Source organism: Schistocerca serialis, chromosome 1 (assembly GCF_023864345.2).
Source record: "Schistocerca serialis cubense isolate TAMUIC-IGC-003099 chromosome 1, iqSchSeri2.2, whole genome shotgun sequence".
Taxonomy (NCBI): Eukaryota; Metazoa; Arthropoda; class Insecta; order Orthoptera; family Acrididae; genus Schistocerca; species Schistocerca serialis.
The window spans coordinates 473,682,725-473,704,809 of NC_064638.1; the positions used below are offsets into that span (position 1 = coordinate 473,682,725).

General features: G+C 36.3%; 1 protein-coding gene across 1 annotated transcript in view; it reads left to right on the plus strand.

The window, feature by feature from the left end:
- The window catches only part of LOC126473450 (MICAL-like protein 1), a 67,326-nt gene that overhangs the window by 18,540 nt on the left and 26,701 nt on the right, over positions 1-22,085 (plus strand). Inside the window, exons 2-5 of the mRNA XM_050100510.1 lie at positions 1,145-1,300; positions 5,421-5,611; positions 5,866-5,948; positions 18,471-20,122. Coding sequence (XP_049956467.1) covers positions 1,149-1,300; positions 5,421-5,611; positions 5,866-5,948; positions 18,471-20,122 — 2,078 coding nt within the window. The 5' untranslated portion in view covers positions 1,145-1,148. The remainder of the gene's footprint in view (positions 1-1,144; positions 1,301-5,420; positions 5,612-5,865; positions 5,949-18,470; positions 20,123-22,085) is intronic.

Here is a 22,085-nt window from a genome sequence, read left to right on the forward strand (position 1 = left end):
GTGTTGTGGTCAGCGCGACAGAATGTCAATCCTAAGGGCCCGGGTTCGATTCCCGGCTGGGGGCTGGGTCGGAGATTTTCTCCGCTCAGGGACTGGATGTTGTGTTGTCCTAATCATTATCATTTCATCTCCATCGAACCGCAAGTCGCCGAAGTGGCGTCAAATCGAAAGACGTGTACCCGGCGAGCGGTCTACCCGACAGGAGGCCCTAGTCACACGACATTTGTTATTTATCATCACCATTTCGGAATATAAAATCGCTGACGCACGTGTCAGCGACCTGACGTTTCGTCTGTAAATTCCAGAGGCAATCTTCGGAAGCTTTATGACGATGTCTCCAGCATCACGAGACGAAATATTAGGCAAAGACTTCGGCCTAATGTCCACACAACTAAAATCATAAACGAAGTAAATACCGGCCGTGAAATGAATTGTATGCCTCGAAACTATTTTTCAGAGCTCGTGTGACGCCTTGAAAAATCGTATATATGGCACTCAGCAACAGTTAAGTTCATGTATTTTTTTTACTTTATATACACCACTATCTAGACTGGCGGTGCGTAATGTTAAAAAATTAGTTGATGATGTGATTGCTGTGTCGCCTTTCTAAGAAAGAACTACAGTATAGCAGAGGTCTTTCGTAATGCATCCTACAGTGTAACTGGGCTCTTTTCTGGTAGCAAAGAAATCTGTAGAAATCGCATGACTTCGGGCCGATACGGAGTGTTTCCCCCTGTTGCCGACATTAGCTACGTAACAATACAAAACGCCGCAGCGTTGTTGTAGCAGTGGTATGCCGTGTTGATTCCAGGGCCACCTCTCCGTTTACCCCCACCCCTTTCTCCCGGTGGCACACAATGAACTAGACGGCAATAACTTGCCTACGTTCATGGCGTCGGCCGCAAAAGGGCGAAGTAATATTGTGCTTCTGTTAGTAGTTTTTGACAGTTACTTCTGTGATTTGATTTGAATATGAATGTTCCCCTCCATGGTGGAACTTCGTATGAATGAATGAAAATGATTGACTGAATAAAGATATACGCTTTACCAACCTACTTTAAATTAAGTTTCGCAGGAAAGACGCTTCGTTAGCTGCTACGCAGAGCTGACAGGTAACTCAGTTGTAATTTTTCGTGTGTTGCAGGAAGATGGGAGAGAAACGAGGCATGAAGGCGCTGGAGATGTGGTGCAAGCGCGTGACTGCGGGCTACCCAGGCGTCAGAATTGACAACATGACCACGTCCTGGCGGGACGGGCTCGCCTTCTGCGCGCTCATACACCACTTCCGGCCGGACCTCATGTGAGTACCGCTGTGACAGGAAGTCACTTTCGGCGTGACCCGCAGTCCCTGCCTGACAGCCGGCGCGCCGCTGTGCAGTCTCTCTCTCTTACAAGTTACGCAAAGAGTAGGTGACGCCGGCCTACGTGTTCGGTACGGTATTCCATTGCTTTCATGTTGATGCCTCGCAAACGTTTATGGATTCGTGGAAACTGCGAATGTTTGCGCGGGAAGGAACATTCAATGCAAAACATTGCAAGACTCAAAACATACCTTCCAGTTAGTGTCAGGAAAGCACGAAACCTTTGCCACTTAGCAGCAGAATTGTTACAAATAATCTGCAGAATCCATTTAAGTTTTACGACATTGCCAGTCCCACACACTGATACTTTGAACAAAATCTCACGAAGTGGTAATAAAAGAGGAACACAGGGTAGTTGGCACCAGATTTGAGTCTGATATTACCACAGTACTTTTGTTCACAGTGGAATTTCAGTTCACTTCCGTTGTTCTGGAGAGGTCAACTGTGTATCTTAATAACGGTATTACAGTTGGTACTGATATTTTGCAGCTTAATGTAGCAAGTAATGTTTGGGGGATCGTTTGAGATCAGACTGTGATGGAAGGCCACTGATAGACAGCCACTGACAGCCTAAAATCAGATGGAGGTTGCCAGGTGAGACGTAGGATCGTGCATCTAGGTAGACGTAAAATGTCCACAAACTAGGTTAACATTTGGTGCAGTGGATGCTGGGAGTGACTGTAAAGGCGTTTCCCATATGCAGTTACTCCCGTCAGACCACGCCGAGTGTCAGCTTTGTTTGCGCGTATAATACAATTCTCCAGAAGGCAGTGGAACTGCACAGGTCTACAGGAGATATCATTAGTGCTTATGTACAACCTTCATCTTGTTCAACATGTGACAACTGCATCTTACAAGACAACAGTCTGTGACATGAGAGGATTGATCCTGTGTGTGATAAATCTTCAACAGCAATAATTCAGAGCGTATAAATGGTCAGCTTGATACCCAGTGTGTTTGGAACGCTTGTCCTACTCCTTAGGTTCTTGCTGTGCTACATAGTAAGACTTAAATTTACCTTCTATGGATCTCATAGACTTGCATCATTAATAGCATCACAGTAGTACTGTTAGAGAATCTCACCCAGCGTACTGGAATGTGAAATATGAGAACGATGAGAGCATTTTGAACATTTTAAAAATATTCAAAGTTTGAAATGTGTTATCAGTTTTTATGCATGCAGCGCCACATGTTTCTCATGTTGACTCAGTTTTATTACAACAGAGATAAAAAATTTTGAATTTTTACTTTTGTATGTTTTCTTAAATTTTGCAGAAACCAGTGGATGTAAATGCTTAGTAAAGTAACTGTGCACAGCAGTAAGTGTAGCAGCATGTCATCGTATCATCTCAAAGAACTTCGGCTATTCCTCAGGATTTGATCTGTCATGCTGCTTCGATCCATGTTCCACAGCTTGCTCAGTTGTTTGGCATTGACTGTTGGGGTGCTCATGGTCTCTTGTAATTGTAACTGATGACATGCCTGGCCAACAAACAGACTAGAAGTAGTTGTTAATACTCTAAAATCCTTAGTGATCCAGTTGGGCAATGTCTTTTTAAAATTTTGCCGAAGATTGCCGAAGGAAGTGCCATTTGAACCTAAATCCTAAATCACTTAGGGCAGGACATCTTTGATGTTGAGGACACATGCAATTTGTACCAATGAGGGCATTGATGAAATCTGTGACTGCCCACACCATTTCATTTGACATTCACTTATCTCAATACCCTAACTTGAATACTAAAATATACCATGTTAAGTGTCAAAAATGTGGCCACAATTTTACTAAAATATAAATGAGGCTTGTCTCTACAGAATTGTCTGTATGTGAATCCAAAACATGTGGACTGTAATTAACCATTCAATATATGCTCTAACACGTACTTCAGACCACTGTTTTGGAACAAATTACTGCCAGTGTAGGATGCAGTAGAGCACTATTTGTGCAAACAAAGTCAACACTTGATGCTGTATCTGAGGGGAGCAACCGTAAATGAGAAATGCCATCAGTCACTGTGCTGACTATCAGCTTGGTGTGGTGTGAATAGCATCACTGACAGTCTGCTATGTGTTTAGTGTGTGGATCAATCTTAGGGAAGCTAGTTTTCTTCTGCTGCCTGTTCTCAATCTCTCTTACTGACAAGACAGTCAAGGAAATTCAGTAACATGTCTTGTACTGTTCTCTTCAGTTCAGAATAAAACTACTGTGAACCTTAATTGTAGTAGTACAACAGTAAATGCACAATATTCTGCAAACACTTCTCCAATTTAAGATCACAAAAGAAACCAATTGAAATGTGATTTCATGAACCTATCACACAATATTGACATCAAGCCCTAAATTGATTCTTTTGATCTAAGATTATTTGTTTATTTATACCACTAGTGTTCATATGTGGTATAAATTTCATGTTTTTGAATAGTGTCACAGTTTTTCTATCCAGGGCTGTAGTTTAAAATATCAGAGGATTAGTGGGCTAATTGGCTACTGGGAAACCAACCTTGCTTGTAACAATAGGAAGTGAGCATCCAAGTAATGGCATTGTGAATATGCAGTGAATTGAGATTTTTGCTATGCATAAATGAGTTCATAATGATTTGATTACAACAGTTGAGTGCTCTGAAAATGCATATTACTAGTTTCATTTCTCTTTTTAAAGAATTTCTTTGCAATCCTGTTGTCTTATTTTGATGAGGTTTCTGCTTAGTATATACAAGTGTAAAAAAAACGAATCACTAAAAATAAACTATCTACTGTGATTATGACAGTGACAAGATCGTGTGTGTTCCTATTCCCCAATGTACTTTCTCCATAAATTACTTCATTATTTTATCAAATATAATGACTAAAATGGTTTCCCATCCTTTGCCATCTGAGCTAATGCTCTTTCTGTAATGACCTCCCTGTCTGTGAGGAATTACGGCTGCCTTCAGCCATTTTCCATTTAAATAACTGTTTCTGATCGAGAATTTTACTCAGCCAGAGCTAAACTGATACCACCAGGATAGATATTTGTTGTTGAATTGAGAACTGTAATTTCCATCTGTAGTATCATTGTTTTCTGTCTAAGGCAACTCCATCATCACTTAAATTAATGAAATAAGTTGCCTGCCATTCTGTACAGTGTAAAGAGTCTTAGTTTACTTGATTGCATGAATATAAGTACTTTGTTTAACATTTCTTAATTTTCACAACTTACAACATACCCAGTCTCGGCATCCATACTCTCAGGACACTGGCTTTCAGAGGAACTATAATTATGATTAAACTTTGTAGGTACATTTGATTTTGCAATTGTGATTTAGGCATTGATTGGCATTGAATTATACTCACCTTTAGAGCAGTCTCATCAAGGTATCGTGTTTTTGTCAGTGGTCATTGGCATAACCCCTAAAATGTGGATTTAGTGCTACAAACTGCTATTTTAGAGTTCAAAATATGCATGAAACATGATGCAGGAATATATGTAGTGTAAGCTACAGTTTCTTTGATTTGTAGGTAATGGAGGCATTTAGACACTATATTCCACTTCTTTAGTGTTAGCATCAATATGGTTTTCTATATTGTAACTGCAAGGTTCTCTCTTTCCTTTTTCATTGTGAACTTGTCCTTAATAGAGTAAAGGCTGTGATCTTGTTTTGTGGCAGTGTAGAGTTGGACACATGCACATTTTCGGAATTTCCCCATCATGAACATGTAAAATAGACCTTTTTCTACTTATTTGGAAGCATACGTTAGCTTTAAACCACCTTGGAGTTTCTCTTTATTGATTGATTATTATAAATAACTTAGCCTCACTGTAATAATTATTTTCAGTGGAAGTGATGTAGTCTTTAGAATGTAATAATTCAGATTCTCAGTTTAAATGAGCTGCCTCATGCAAACATAAATTTCACTACTTGTAATTGTTGTTCATACTTGGAAGGGGATACATGTTGGAACTAATAACCATTATATCTGATATTGAAGTTGCAGTCTTACGTAAAAGGACAAACCACTACCAAGAGATCACAATTACCCTTTTACTGACTTAATGTATTGTTTGCTTTTTGTTGCAGTGATTTTAACAGCCTCAATAAAGATGACATATACCATAACAATGAGCTGGCATTCCGCACAGCTGAACTTCATCTTGGTATTCCAGCTCTACTTGATGCTGAAGACATGGTGGAATATGAAGTACCTGACAGATTGTCAATTTTGACTTATTTGTCTCAGTTCTACCAGGCATTTGCAGGGAGCCAGCAAAGTGAGCACTTTTCATGGATAACTGTCAAAGCAAAAATATTTTATCAGCTATTTGAAGACATCTCTTTTGCAAAGTAAATCATGTCTCACTGACACGTATAATTTTAAATAAAAGAATATTGAATTCCTGGAAATTGTGATCTTTAAATCGATGACTTCAGAATAAAATATCTTTTCAGGTTTAGTGTTCTGTGGTTAACAGTATTTGCTTAAAAACTGAACCTGCTTCTAATGATATGTTTTGTTTGTGTGCAGATTCTCCTTTGGGGCGGTCTGTTAACAAAAGGCCATTAAGTACACCAGAAAAAGTGGTGGTTGCTGAAAGTCCACCTTCAAAGGTAAGTGAATTTCTTTCTATGTTACTGCTGAATTTAAAATCAAGACTGGAAATTTAGTTTCAAGAAGTGTGAACAATACACGAAATTAATAAGAGTAAGTTCATCACCAGATACCCTCCTGTTCTCCATTGTTGTCGTAAACATTTAAAGTTTTTAAAATATTCGACAACTGTATTTACACCTACCTTGACTCTTTTACACCTCATAATTTCCAGATTTTAATTAAGATAAAACATTTGTGCCAGAAATATAAAAAGCAATGTAAATTAGTAATTATAACCATTACAAGATTCATATACATCTGGAAGTTGTACAAATTAGCATGCAAGGCAAGGTACATTACTCCAAGATAATATGCAGGATGGTGTGTTGTGTTCAGTGAAATTTCTGGCACAGAAAATCTTGTGAAATGTTAAGTAAAGACAGAAAGTTAGAGACCTGCGCAAAGTCCCATTATCTGTACATTATGACATTTGTCATTATTGCTCCTGTTGTCTTACATGTGAGAAACGACACGGTCAGGGATCTTGGCAGATACAGTATTAAAACATTGATCACAGCAGAACCTATAATTTAAAGCAGAATTGAAACCATGCCACAAGTTGACATTTTTCACTTACAGCAACCACACGGGAGTCACAAATACCAAATGATTGACTGTCTATAGATTTAACACAAAAACCAACTAACACTGTAGTAAGAACAGGAACAGCAACAGCAGCAACACCACCACCACCTGAAAATCAAATGACCCTAATCTGTGCTGTTGTATATTTGATTATCATTTCTTTCTATTTCCAGTCTTGATTTATGTGTTTTATCATCTTATATTTTAAGAATGATTTAGAAAATGTTAGTTATAATGAGAGTATTTTATGTTTATTGTGGCTGCTTTAGATAGCTCATTCATATTTTTATATAATATAGTTTTCTCCATTAGTTCTGCATGCATGAGGAAATGCTACTAATACACTTAAACATGTTGCATGTTGTGTGCTTGGTAAAAGTTATTTCTCCCATAGGATCGCTCCATTGGGCATAGTAGGCCTATTTGTGCTATGTTGTGCATGCGTGGAATTTCTATATGCAGCTTGAAAGGGGATGTCCTAGGTTAAACAGGTCCAGGAACATATAATTTCGAAAAAAGTAAATTTCTTAATTTTATTTCATTATTTTTGTTACTTGTTCTTTAATTATTTATTGTTTGAAAACTGCTACCTGTATATATGTATATTTCCTTTGGTTTACCAGAATGTCCTACACTTGGTTTGTATGTAATCTTCTCATGAACGTAGTTTGAAAAATTGTTGTTTGTTCTTCATTTCCATGTTCACTGTTGCTTCATAGCTTTTGATGTACAATTAACATTTACTGCTTTTATAAAAATGTTGATAGCTTTCAATGGCCTTTGTTGCATGTTGGTGGATGGTATGTATCAAATCTTTTATACTATACTAAAATCTCTTTCAATGTTTATGTGTGCAATTTGGCCTGTCCCCAAATTATAGCTCTCTCTCTCTCTCTCTCTCTCTCTCTCTCTCTCTCTCTCTCTCTCTCTCTCTCTCTTGGGAGCTAAGCAAATACAGTGTGGGGATAGGTTCAGATAACTGTTCTTCTCTCTGTATTGTACATTTGAGTATAAATGGCATTGGCATTAAAAATTTAATTCATTCAAGTGGACGTTGTAGTGTTTTGCAGAAACTACAGCAGAAAACTCTGCAGAATCAGTTTAACTATATACAATAACAGAAAATGTCAGGAGAAATGCAGATCAGAGGAAGTCAGTGGCCACACATTCAGATGCTCAGCCTCACTACATCACTATCTAAATGCAGAATAAAATGTATTTAATTTGCATCCTTTGTTGGGAATGTTAAATATAATATTGCTTTAGCTAATTATTAATCAAATATAAGACTCAACTAGTTACCTTTGGAATGTTAATGGAAAAAGCATTTCTGCAAAAACAGTTACTGGATTTTAACTTTTTTGGTTTTCAATGGAAAAATATAATTTTGTAATTAATATGTTCCTATAAAGACATTGTTTTATAGTTGTGTGTGGCTGATGGGTACTACCTCTTTATGGAAATAAAGTTACTAATAAATAACAGGTTATAAATTCAGTTACTTATGTGAGAATAATTGCATAACCTGTCATTTTGTGACAACCTACTGATTCATTTGCTGGAATGCTGTTGCTGTTGCGGGAAGTCAATAAGCACTAAGCATCCTAAGGCATCCATCACTTTGACGTATTTTTTCTTCATATTTTTGTGTTCAATGAAGTGTGTATGGGTAATAGATACTAAACAGATATGCTAGTTCTCTTTACAAAATAGATGTTTTGCTGAAGCATTGTAAAAATTATTATCTAACACATACATATACTCTTGATTGGCTAAGAGCCTAACCCCACACTGTACTTTTTTTTTATTTCCTCAGGAAGAAAGCTTGGACATAATTGGCCAGTATAAACCTGAAATATTCTGCTAGAAGGTAAATTACTTGTTCCATTTGTTTTACTTTTTATTTTAGATGTAATGATCATTACATAAATTTTACTTACTTCAAAGTAAAATCTTTTTTTATGTAACTAACTACTTTTCCATATTTACACTTATTGTGTGCATTAATTTTAACCAAGTATTGTGCATTCCCTTGTGCTTTTTAATACATTAACCAGTCTGCTTTTATAGTGCTTTCTTTCTAATTTTATTGTAACATTATAATAATTTTGTTGTGGGTCTACTTTTTGCTTTTAGTTCATAAGACATTTACATGGTTGTTTTAATTTAACTTATGTATGTTTATTCATTTGTACATGTGTTATAGATTACAAAATATTTATTGTGTCCTTGAAACTTAATCAGAGATTACATTTAATAGTTTAAAATTACAAATGTCAGTCATGCCGCATGAAAACCTACACATATAATAACAGCCTTATTAGCATCAAAACTAAACTGCTGTTACTGCATAAATGGAGTGTGCTGACTATAAAAGTTGTAATAATTTTGTGACACAGTTACAGCTTTATCATCTGCACAACAGCCAACTTTCAGTTGCCAACATCTGTATTGAGAATATGTAGACTGCTATGAAAGTTCTATTGCTCTTATTAGTACAGAACTTTTATTTCATTAGCATTTCACACATTTGTGTAAATTTGTAGTTTAAAAGTCTTCTGAATATGACGGCTATGGTAGCATAATTTTATTCCTTTCTGCAGCTCTGTATTTAACATGTTGTAGCTGCATATGTCCTCTCTCTTCCTTTTAGGAGTGTGATGTAATGGTAATATTTGGAATGTAGAAACATACCTGCAAATAATGTGGCAAGACGTGGGAGACTATGAAAAATTTAGGTTCACTAACTTTTAGAACTTAGCCATCTACAGATAACAAGACTCAGAAGAATGTTTGTAGAAAGCATGACTTTACAAAGATTAATCGACAGTCTTCATTTGCTTATTTCTTGTAAAGTCTGATTATTTCCTCAAAATATCATTACTCCTTCTCTTGCACCAAACTAAGGAATCCAACAACGGAAACTCTAGGTAGGAATATCAGCAACGTAGGAAAATACAGATTGCTACTTACTGTAAAGAAGACACATTAAGTTGCAGAGAGGCACAGTTAAGACACTTGCACAAAGCTTACAGCCACAGCCTTTATCAGTAAAAGAAACAAACACACACACACACACACACACACACACACACACACACACACACACACACACACACACACACACACACAGAAGCACAGACACACAAGCAAGCACACCTATGCACACGTGACAGTCAATTCCAGCGTCTTGGGCAGGAATGCAACTATCACATGAGATGCGAGCAGTAATCTGGAAGGGGTGGGGAAGGGGAAGGAATAGTAGTGCATGGGTGGGAAAAGAGACGAACACTGTGTGGTGGAGTGGAGGGATTAGAATGCCAACAGGTGCAGTGTCAGGATGTTGTGGGGCAGGGAGGCGGAGAAGAAAGGAGAGGAGGAGTGGGGGGAGGGGGGGAAGATGGGCAGATGCATTGGCAGAGGGCAGCATATAAACAGGATGGGAGATGAGAATGGGATAGAGGTGATAGGACAGAGGAGTTGGAAACTGTTGGGTGGTGGATATGGAGACAGTATGTTACTGTATGTTGAGGCCAGGATAATCATAGAAGAGGAGAATGTGTTGTAAGGATAACTCCCATCTGCATAGCTCAGAAAAGCTGGTTGCATAGGAAAGAATCCAAGTGGTTGGATAGTGAAGCAGCCATTGAAACAAAGTGCGTTACGTTCAGCTCCACGTTGTGTCACGGGGTGTGCCTGTTGGCATTCTCATCCCTGCACAGTCCACCAAACAGTGTTTGTCTCTCTCCTCACCCATACCCTAATGTCCCTTCCCCTTTGCTCGCCCCGCCAGATCACTGCTTGTATTCCACATGTTAGTTGCATTCCGGCCCAAGATTGGCGGTCACATGTGTGAGGTGTGCTTGTTTGTACATGTGTATGGACTGTGGCTGAAAGCCTTGTGTAAATGCCTTTTAATTGTGCATCTCTGCAACTTATTGTGTCTTCTTTATGGTAAGTTACAATCTGTCTTTTCCTACATTGTTGATAAACTAAGGAATCCTATGTTTTGAAAGCTAATCAGTTTTTCGTATTTTGTATATGTCTACAGGTCTTCTGTGAGCTGCAAAACGGACATATTTTTCGATAATTCGTTTTGAATTTCAATTTGGAATGATCATCTTCATATATCATTTAATGAGATACTTCACTGTGCATCAAGCAGCTTACATGCTGCTGTAAAATCTCAGATAAATATTTTTGCTCAGTTGCTTCTCTCTGACAGTTAAGAAAGCCTGAAGAAAATCTTTTGACTGTTAATACCTCGGCCTGTACAGAAAACTCTTTACAGTTTACAGAGAAATTAAAATGTATGTGCTATTGGATATTTCTAGCTCATTCCTTTCTGCAGGAATGACAGACTTTTGTCAGTGAAGTAGTGTGTGTCCATGTTATATAGGAAGACTGTGAAACTATGGGTAACTGCAGCTTCACTTTGAAAAGATTGCATATAAATACTTGTTTCCTAATCAGTTGTCAGAGTCAGGCTGAAATTGCATGTATTGTGACTTTTTTCCCCTTCATGTACACAATACAAATAAACATGATAGCATCTTAGAACAATGCGACGTGGTGCAAAAATAGTTCGAACACTTTGCTTACCAGTTAGTATGTATGTCATGCTAGTGAGTTTACCAACTAGGAAAAACAAAATCTGTTTCTTTTGTGTTATCCAAAAAATATCAGGAAGCAAATACTTTATTCCCTAAACATGCTTGTTTTATTGGTGGACAATGGCACCCATCAGATAGAATCCGGAAAAGGAGATGAAAACAATTTCTTTGTTGATTAACTGTAATTTTACATTCATATACTAATTTTAGTAACAGTTATTACATGCTATCTATGGTCAGGACAAACACTAGAAACCTGATCTGAAATTAAATCCAAATTATAGATAAAGGCTAATTTAATGATCAGATTAAAGAAATATTGATCACAGATTTATGGTTAGCTGTACTACTCACAGTAGCATTAAAAACCTGTTTATGTCGTTACTGTGACAGCTTGACAAACTGACATTCTCAGACTACAATAAATATATTAGTCTACTGAAATTTTTAGATGCATAAATAAGTCATTATTTTCATTATTGCTCCCAAAGATGGTCAAATTGATCAGTGCGCATGACTCAAGACAGTGCTCAATATGTAATAAGGAACATGAAATGAAACTTTCTATTCTACATAACATATGGATTGTTAACAGGACCATCTGTGTCACATGAGACTAAAATAGTTGAAAATCTCAGGTAATAGCAAGTAAACTTATATCATCTAAACTATTTGTTTCTAACATCACTTTACCTTCAGGAAAAAGTTATACTGCTGAAGACATTCTATATAGTTATAGAAATGCTACATCAGAGATAAATTGCACAAATTGGGACACCAGAAAAGAAATTGAAGCTTCAGGAATTAATCATACATTTTCAAGGACATTAAAGCATACTTTTTCTTTTATTTTTTTTTTTAATAGGAAGAAATAAAAATGTTGTTTTTTGTACAAAGCATACTGTATAAACTGTTCACATTTTATTCTACAGTAGTTTGGTGATAATACGCTTAAGTTTATTTATTTGGTGCAGGGATAATAATCTCACTGCATGTAATTGGGTGATCAGGCAGACCAAGTGATGTTTTCATGCAAAGAAACCAGTTGACTTGGACAAACATTATTTAGTTACCACCTTAATAATGTCATTTTCATTATATATTCTCTGTGTAAAGTGTTGTGCAGTCCTTGTACAAACCAATATTTACTGGTGTTCAAAATTTTCTATCTACAACTTTGGATGTGGGTCTCTATTCTGCTTTATCTTTGGATGTTGCCATAAATTGTTTCTGTAAGCTCCTAATACTCTATTAACTGTTCGTTGTATTGCAAATACCTAACTGTGCAGTGTGCTATATCAAAAGGGAAATCACTTCAGAAAGCTATGAAATTACAAGAAGACAGAATGGCTAGCCACAGGGCTGATTCAAACCCCCAAGTGACACAAGCAGCTGTTTGGGGTGCCAGAGACAGCCAAGTGCAAAACTTGTTTGTAGGGTGAAAGTATAAGAGTGAGCAGGGGGTGGAGTCACCAAGTGATATGTAACTTGATTGCAAGAATGTTCTTGAACCTGCCATGGCTAGCCAGTACTTTCTATCAGAAGCTGATCAAAATTGTGTAGGAGTTCCACCTCCTGATCATAGTACTGGCCAGCCATTCTCTCTTGCTTCAATGCTGGAGAGTTTAAGCTGTTTTATGGTGGTCATATATTTTCAATGCACACTGGTGCTGTAGTAATTGCTAACAAATTTTAGTGTCAACATTCTGTGGATAATTTTGAGCGAAAACTTTTGAATTGCTCTAGAAGTACTAAACAGCACATTTGTTGCAGTAATTACTAAAATTTTAAAATAACTGAGAGTAAAAGTATCATTGATACATGAAATATGCAGTCTTTGTACAGATATTACAATGTTTTAAATAGTCACAACAAAAAAAGTTCTGTTTATGGACCAGTGTAAAATGGAGTACTGTTGTGTCACAGTTAAAGTCCTGTAGTATTCACCTGCACCATTAATTCTTACGTGAAGCTCTTTTTCCAGTTAGTGGTTATGGCATTGACATCAAGTATAAATAATTGTGAGAAAATGAGAATCCCAGCTGGTGAAACAGACTTTTTGAAGGGTGTTTATTTGTGGGAAGGAGATCAGGGAGGAGTAACTAAAAATTTTGTAGACTGCAATGTCATCTCAATGAAAGAGCCACTCAAATGACTGGAATCTTTAATAATGAATTCATTAAACACAGATATCGAAATTGGCTCTCTAAATAGGATGTTACACAAGTAAGTTATACTGTGGCACAATGATTCTCATCTTTTTTCAGTATGTGTCTCATAGTATATTTATGCTGGAAAAACAAGTCTCTTACTGGGGTCAGTTTCTCAGCATGTAGTCAGTACCATAATATATTTGCTGCCACTTTCTTTTGGAGAGTCCATTCATAAGAAATATGTTTCAATCAAATCACCAGAGTTCACAATTTAACAAATCAGAATTATTCATAAATGTTAATATTGTGTGTGTTGGTGTTATATATTGTTGGCTTCTGTGGTAATGAACAAATTTGCATCCACTCTGAAATTTCTCACAATCAATGAAAGCAGTTAATCTTGAAAAATTGTCAAATTTTAACTCTGATCCTTTCACTGTTTTCACACTTGAATACTGCTTATTGTTGTAGAAGTTCAGATCAATACTCCAAAGAAATTTAGGTTCATTTAACATGATGAGCGGCCTATAATGGCTGTACAGGTTGCCTGATGATCAAAAAGATTGAAACTGTTGCAAATAAAGTTTCATTTATTAACAGACTATAGTGTTACATAAAAATGACTTTCTGTAAGTATTTAGGAGCTATGGGACACTGACTTCACTGCCTGTGCAAAATACACTGATGACATTAATATTTACATCATCATTATAGATTATCACATAATAACTTAAAAATTTGTTAAATCTCATATAAAAATATAAATTATGGCACCAGCTGACATACATAATGCATATGACTTAAAATTTTTTGGTGAAGATCTTTCTCCACAATCAGTAATCGAAGCTGGAACTTCTTAATTTTGCTCTTTGTTTGTCATGGAGCTTACTGTAGCAAAACTTACATTTTGCATGGAGTAAATTTTAAGAACATTCTCAATAATTGTGGGTAAACCATTTACATAATGGAGTTCACGAAAACTGTCTTTGCTTAATTCGGCAATTACAAAATTTTGATGAGCTCAGCATTTTTGAGTTGAAACTACCATGATCAAAAGAGGATTAATATATGAGGTGCTGAGAACAATGAGGGCATAGATTTTGAGATTGTAACATGTATCCTTGTTCCTGGCATATGTTTATCTTATGGTGAACCAACTTTATCTGTGCTATACCCTTATACTGCAAAAAGCAGTGTCACTGAATTTTCTGATATTCACTTTCATATGTGCCCAAAGCAAAAATTTTCATTGCTGCAGGGGTAGTCAATGGAGCTGTAGGGATACTCAGCGGCTGCACTGATGCCCATTTCTACATAAAAGTTGGAAGCTCCTGAATGAATCCTCCCCAACCATCTCATGTTCCATGGTGTCAGCATTCAAGTGTTTAAAATGAGGCACTGAGGATTTCCAAACCATTGAGTGTTACCTACCTCACTACCAAACCAAAAGCTGATTTTCATCATAAAAATGTACATTTCTAAAATATTACGAGGATGAAGTTCTCACAAGGTTGCTGTGAACTGTTGCTTAAAGTAACATATTCTTCATTGGAGTTGTGAGATGTCGCAGTTCTCTTCAAGTCACATTAAGGGAGACCACAGTTTGTCATATTACCACAGTTAGTGCCCAAATACATAGGTGGAAGGCAAGTATCAACCTTGAAACACAAAGACTTAACAAAACTACTAGATCCAATTTAAAACAGTTAGATGCCTGAAGTGAACAGAAAGTTTCATCTGAACCTCAATGCAGAAAGTGTGCTTATTGAAAATGCAGATAATGAGGACTTCGAAGTGTTGGGATAGGTCATAATTGTATGTGTGGTGCATTTATTATCTGTTATTTATGTTCTGATTCTAATTTCACATTAATTACAAGCCATACAACCATCAAAAAGACATTGTCACTAGTCTATATACAAAATTTTTATGAATTAACATTAAGAGTAATAACTCTAAATATGAATAAAAATTGCATAACAAAGTGGTCACATTTTTTTATAGAAAATATAAGATGTTGAGACTTGGTTAAAAAAACATGTCAAACCCATGAGACTGGTGGTTTGCCTATACATCTGATTCTCACAAACATCTATTTTACTCAAAAATTTGTCTCTGTGCTTTGGGCCCTTCTGGTTCTCAGCAACTCTCTTAATCGTATATGACTTATGTTGCAAATAAAACATTATGGACAGTGCTTAGACCAGCCCTGCTGTCAGAGTTGTAGAGAAAATCCAACATTGGTCTGTTTCAAACTTTATAACAGAAATTGGCACTTTTCACAAAAAGCATACATAAAACCAGAGAAGCAGCAGAGAATTATGTGGTTGAGAGTCATAGTGATGTAGTTTTATATACATATACAAATGTAATGTATTTATTATTTGTTCATCTGTAATATATATCATTTAACAAATAATAAAGTAAAATGTTTTGAAAGGCTGCCACAGAGGAGGCTCCAGTATTACAGAGTAAGGAACCCAAATAGAGAAATCAAGAACCTGCTGACAAAAAGTGAAAAGGTGGAGATGTATGACAAAAGTAGTATTCTGATAGATTATGTAAATGATGATAAATATTCTACTACTGTATCACACAAGATTAATCAAAAAATACCTCTCCCCTCCTTTTCAAAAGTGTATGGTGGTCAACTGTTTTGTTAGCCAATTCCTAGGTTAAGAAGTCTGCCTAACATTTGTGATCTTATGTTAAAGAATGTGAGTATTGTTAAGTGATGGATGTAACATCAAATGACACGTGTGCATGGGACAGTGTAACTAGTTTACGGAAGCAACATCACTTGCCCTCTCAATATAATAATTCGTCACAGCATCTGATGCATTGATTACCCTACAAACAGAAAAGTAACAAAAGATGAAATGTATTGTCTATCGTCCATTTGTAAACTATGTCACATCAGCATAACACTGCAGGGTACTTAATGTAATACGTATAATAGGAGTAGCAAAGGTAGTTAAAGGCATTGAGCCATCAATGGCACATTCACAATACTGAAAGTGTTGCTCAGCCTTCAGACAATGTTTTTCAGTGCTAACACATACAGAACACACATGTAGACATGCACAGCTTAATCGTCCCAGCTTGTTATAGGGACACTGTCCCAGCCAGCTACAGCAACATTGTCTGAAAGCTCAACAATGTTTTGTCTGTTGCATCGGTTATTATTTGAAAGTTTCTGCATGATAGGTCCTAAAATGTTTGGCTGAGGCCTATAACAGCTCAAAGAAAAAAATATCAGCTGAAATATTACACTGGTTAGAGAGAGGAAGAGACTTTAATTGATCATTGTGATGACATATCTTTGGACGAAACACCAGCCCATGGAATGGTGACATTTGGCCTTACAAAGCAAGAAGACTCCCAAAAGTTTACTGCTGCTAAGAAAGATAATGACTTGTGGCATTTTAGTTATGGAATGAGTGTTTTATTCTTATTTCCTGGGTCAAAGAGTCACAGTATGTTTAAAGTGCTATACTGAAACTGTAAAGAAAGCTTAGAGACTGGCTGCGGTAGTTTCTTAAAAGTAGAAAGAGCCATTGTTGTTCAGTTTCTTTTAATTAATTTCACAACTATGTAGGACCACTTATTTGTTCTGACGCTATAGGCAAAGTTTAATTGTTTCATTGGCAGACTTCACAGTGTCCACCTGACCATCCAGACCTAGCACCATCTGATACATCCATAGGACTCAAAGTGAAGCTTTGAAACACATCACATTCTGAAAGTGTCTGAAGTAATTGCTACCTTATTTAACTTCAACAAACACACAATCCAGACCAGTGGTGGACAGAAACTACACAAAAATAAGTAATTTATGGTATGACATACTTGAAAACTAGGTTATAAACATATTTGGTGTAACTTCATCCACTGTTTCCAGGGGGAAAAGAATAAAACAGTAAGTTTATCGTGTGAATTCAAATTCTGGTGCAGGAATGTGGTTCATTCTTGACTCATTATGTGATGATAAAATTTGCTAATACATTCTATGCAGGAAGTTTAATGAAAGCAACATAATGCAAAGTTTTCCATATTTTCCTGAATCATATAAAATAAGACTCCAAAACTGGCTACACCCATTTACTTACTTTGATTTGAAACTCAAGGATTAAAAACTATATCTGTTGAGTGTTAATGAATTCCAGTGCTTCAGTCAACCAAACATTGTGCAGAGTTTTGAAATTTATTTAATTTAATCCAGGGGATCATCCTATAATTGCTCTGTGTTGTAAGACCGTAGGGAATAAATTTTGATACAGCTTCCTGTGAGATGAAGTTTCAAATTTATCAAACTGCAAAGGCTCTAGGGACATTATGTAAGTATGTTTTGTAGAACTACAGACTACTGTATTATTTTGTAGTTCCCATAGTGTATCAGACCAATACTGTAACTCTTCACCTAATGAATTCCCCAGTTCCTGTGAATGAAGAATGTATCACACCAAATGAATTCCCCAGTTCCAGTGAATGAAAAATGTATCACACCAAATGATATTTATTTCAGCCAGAGCGACTCTTGCTTAGGATGACTACTTTTTTGAGTAGTGCAATTCAGTCAAAATGGTGTAATGGTTTCATGTAGGCAATTCCATTGGAAGAATCAAATATGCTTATGATTTTAAATGTTGTTAAATAATTGATATTTAATTTTATGACTATATTGCACAAAGTGGGTTATGAGTTTTACTGACTTTGTTTTTATATTATTTAAAAAAGTAGGTTTTATGTTTTGATTTCTGAGGTCTTCATTGGTGTCTTCATATAAGTTTATGTTTATGATTTTGTACTAAAAATGTTTGACTGATGTAGTCTGATGGTCTTTTTTGTCCTTTGCACCTGCCATCTCATCAGAATCCAGGTAGACTCATGGTCCCCTGATCACTGAAAGCGAAAGAGAAATATTGTGTCCAGAAATGGAATTTGAAACTTGAATGAAAATCTGGAAATATGGCTTCAGTATGTTTTAGTTAATGAATATAGAAAATTGACAGCTTTCATTTTTTGCCCATTAAACACAATGTAGAAGCCTGTACATAATAAATGCAAACTTAGCTGTCATTCACTGCCACTGCCACTGACAGTAATTCTTGTTTTTATTGTGTTCTAGGTTGCAGTAAGAGCAGCATCATGGCGAGGCCGTGAACCATGTGTTGGCTGTGGTATGCCTGTATTCTTGGCAGAGCGACTCATTGTGGACAAACGTCTGTTCCATCGCTCCTGTTTTCGCTGTGCCCGCTGTCATAACCAGATGAGCGTTGCCAACTGCTATGAAACGGAAGGTGGCAGCTACTGCTGTGAGACGTGCCCTGATGAAGTGCTTGCTGTGGATGGTGTTCGCATTCCTGACACACCACCTACAGAGAGCAGTGATGAATCAGTAATGGCAGAAGAGGAAGCAAATGATACTCCATCCAAATCTTCAGTACACCTTCCTCCAACACATGTAAAGGACACCGGAGCAAGAGCCAATTTCTTAAGTAGGCTTGTGGATGCAGACGTAAGTTCATCTGCAGAGAAAAACCAAGCAAGTAATTCTTCTGTTTCTGAGTCATCACTGAGTCCTGCAGTTGATGAGTTACAAACTAGGACATCTGATACGAAATCAGGAACTGCCGATTTTACTGTGGACTCTGTTAGTAAAGTTGGTGATAGTGGTGAAACTGAAACAAAAATTACAGAAGGTTCATCTGAAAGGACTGCTGGATCAGATCTGAAATACAGTGAAAGTGATATCACTAAAAATAATAGTACTGTTAAAAGTGAAGTTAGCCAACCTCTTACTGCTGTTGAACTGCATAAAGACTTGCCTCAGGAAAACAGAAAAGCAGATTCAAAAAATACCAAAGAAAGTGACACCCTGTCACCTAGTTCATTAGTGAAAATGCGTCTTAAAATGTTTGAAAATGGTGAGTCTTCAAAAGCATCAAAAACAGATGTAAATAAAAAGTATGCTAATTACCGAAAAAATTCTGAGGAAGAAAAGGAAAGTAAAACCGAGGAAAATTTAAGGACATTGAATTGTGAAGTTTCTCCTGCACTGTCTAGTAATAATTTGCCCTTAAATGATGATAGTGTAGATAAAAAACTTGATAAACTTAAAACTATTGAGTGTGAAAATAACTCCAAACAGGTACCTGTTCATACCTCAGTGAAACCCACACTGCCAGTAGAAGGAAAAAGTGAACATTCTGAAGTGCATTTAGAAATGTATTCACCTCTCTCCAATCTGAAGGACACTAGTGACACCTCGGATATAAGTGTTTTGAGTACTCAGCCAGAGGATAGTAATCTTGACAATAAACCATCCTCCATAAGTGACAGCAGAAATATTGTAACTAGTCCAGAAACTGCTGTCACTGTAGCAGACCTCCCAGCACAGACTGAAGTAACTAACTTATCAGATTATCCTGAAGAACTAAATCCTTTTGGAGACAGTGATGATGAAAGTGAAAGTAAATCTCAGATAAAAACATCCACCCCAGTTAATAAACAAAAATATATAAATCCTTTTGAATCCAGTGACGATGACAATGAGCTCAAACACAGTGAAAATATTGTAGGGGGAAATAAAAAGAACCCTCCCAGGGTAGATACAAAGCTGGATTCACCTAAGGACACAAGGAGATTAATAAAAGCCCCAGATTTTAGTCTCAATCCTTTCTCAGATGATGATGATGAAGTAACCAGTGAAGAAGAAATTCCACCCTCTGTACGGGAACAGGCTGCAAAAACCCCTGTGCCACTGCCTAGGAATCTGAAGTGAGTAGAGCTACATATATGTTAAACTTAGTAGTGTAACTTCATATACCAAAGTGTTTTTACTGTTAGTGTAGAAAATTATGAAAGATCTGTATCATAATTGCTCATACTTTGTATAAAAAATAAAGTTTATCAAATATAGATAAAATAAAAAATTTGTGACTGTGATTATGTTGCATTTAAGGAGTTGTATGTTTTAACCTGCATTCAGGTTTAAAAGTGATGTGTCTACAGGTTTTCAAATTTAGAAATGAAGTAATGCTGTACAATTCTGTGTTATGTATGGAAATAAACTGTTTTGTAATAAAAGTAATTCAATCAAATCACCATTACATACAAACATCAGACTACAAAATTTAAGTTGTCTTTTAAACGGAAGACTCATTTTATTGAGAATTATTAAAGTACCATAACATGACCACACACACCATTGAATATTAATGAATACAGTAGGTCTAATTCCCACATTACTATGTTATATATAATCTTTATGCATAGTGTATCATTACTTTTCATACCCATCTTCCATAGCTGGCAGCTACACCGGTGATAACATAAAAGAAATGGAAAACTTTGACAAAAATAAAAACTTTGCTATAGACGTAGTACCGACTAGCATTGAAAACATTAAGCATCCTCACTTGCACTATGTCAGTCAACATACACCAGAAGTACATCATTATATATAGATTTTTCTAGTCAATATGTCTCTCATTTCATTCAAAGTGGACCACAACTAAAAAGTATTTTTAAATTCAGTTCACAAAGCTTGTCCGTGAGATGTAACTTAGTAAGAAATGTAAGGTGTTCTGTTGCTCCAATATTGGGGTTACCAATTACTCAATGATCATGTTGCTGCTGCATGCATTGCTATTGATCTAGCATGGCAGGGACCTTATCTGCTCATGTACAGTGTGAGGTGCAGGTTTCTCATGCTTTACCAGTGACCTGATGTCTAATATTCGCTTATGAAGCAGTTAAATGGAATGGGTATTTTATTTATATTATCTCACATCATGAGTAATTCACAAAGTTAACAGAATTATCCTATTTAACAAGTTTTACTTTTTTTTACTTCACATTTCTCTGAATTCAACGCCTATCACTATGTACTGCATCACGCCTCGACCATATCAAGCAACTTGTACCATAAATTTCCCTTAACAAACTCATAATGTGTGAATAATCTTTTTGTTGGTGCACACTGTGAGCAGTTAGTACTATGAGACACTGTGTGCCTGTTGATGAGCTGTGGCAAAGACAGTATTGCTAGCTGTTTGATAATAAATGACCAGCTTAATTCAAATGTGGTCCAGTTTCTCACAGTAATGAATTTGTGTCTTTAGATCATAGTCACCAACTAAATCATACCTTTCCTTCTGCTCAGCTGTTAACCAAGAAGAACTGTTACTGAATGAATGTGTCAATGTACACATTTATTTTGTGTATTTCTTGTGCAGTCATTTTAAAAATATAAGAAACAAGCTCTCTCTCTCTCTCTCTCTCTCTCTCTCTCTCTCTCTCTCTCTCTCTCTCTCTCTCTCTCTCTCTCTCATTAGTGCCATTAAAGATACATAAAACATGTTCCTTTCTTTATTGACTTAAAGACACTGTATAGCTCTATTTCGGACACCATTCCTTTCATGTATATTTATCACAGGACAAACTTTTATTTATATACAATACTTGTACTGTGCAGAAATGTCTATTTATTGGAATTGCCCAGTTTGTTCTACAAAGCGCAAGTAAGCAGGGTGTAACATGAAAGTGTTTCCAGTGCAGTGTTACTGCAACACTAGTATGATTACATTTTTGACATTATAAAAAAGTAAAAAAATTAAAGAGCTGGAAATTGAAACCATTTGCAACATTATAGCTGCTAGTGTGAAGTAAAATGTTCATATATAAATTTTTTCCTACCTAGTTGGCCTGTGAAATATATAAATTTGCTGACACAGTATGG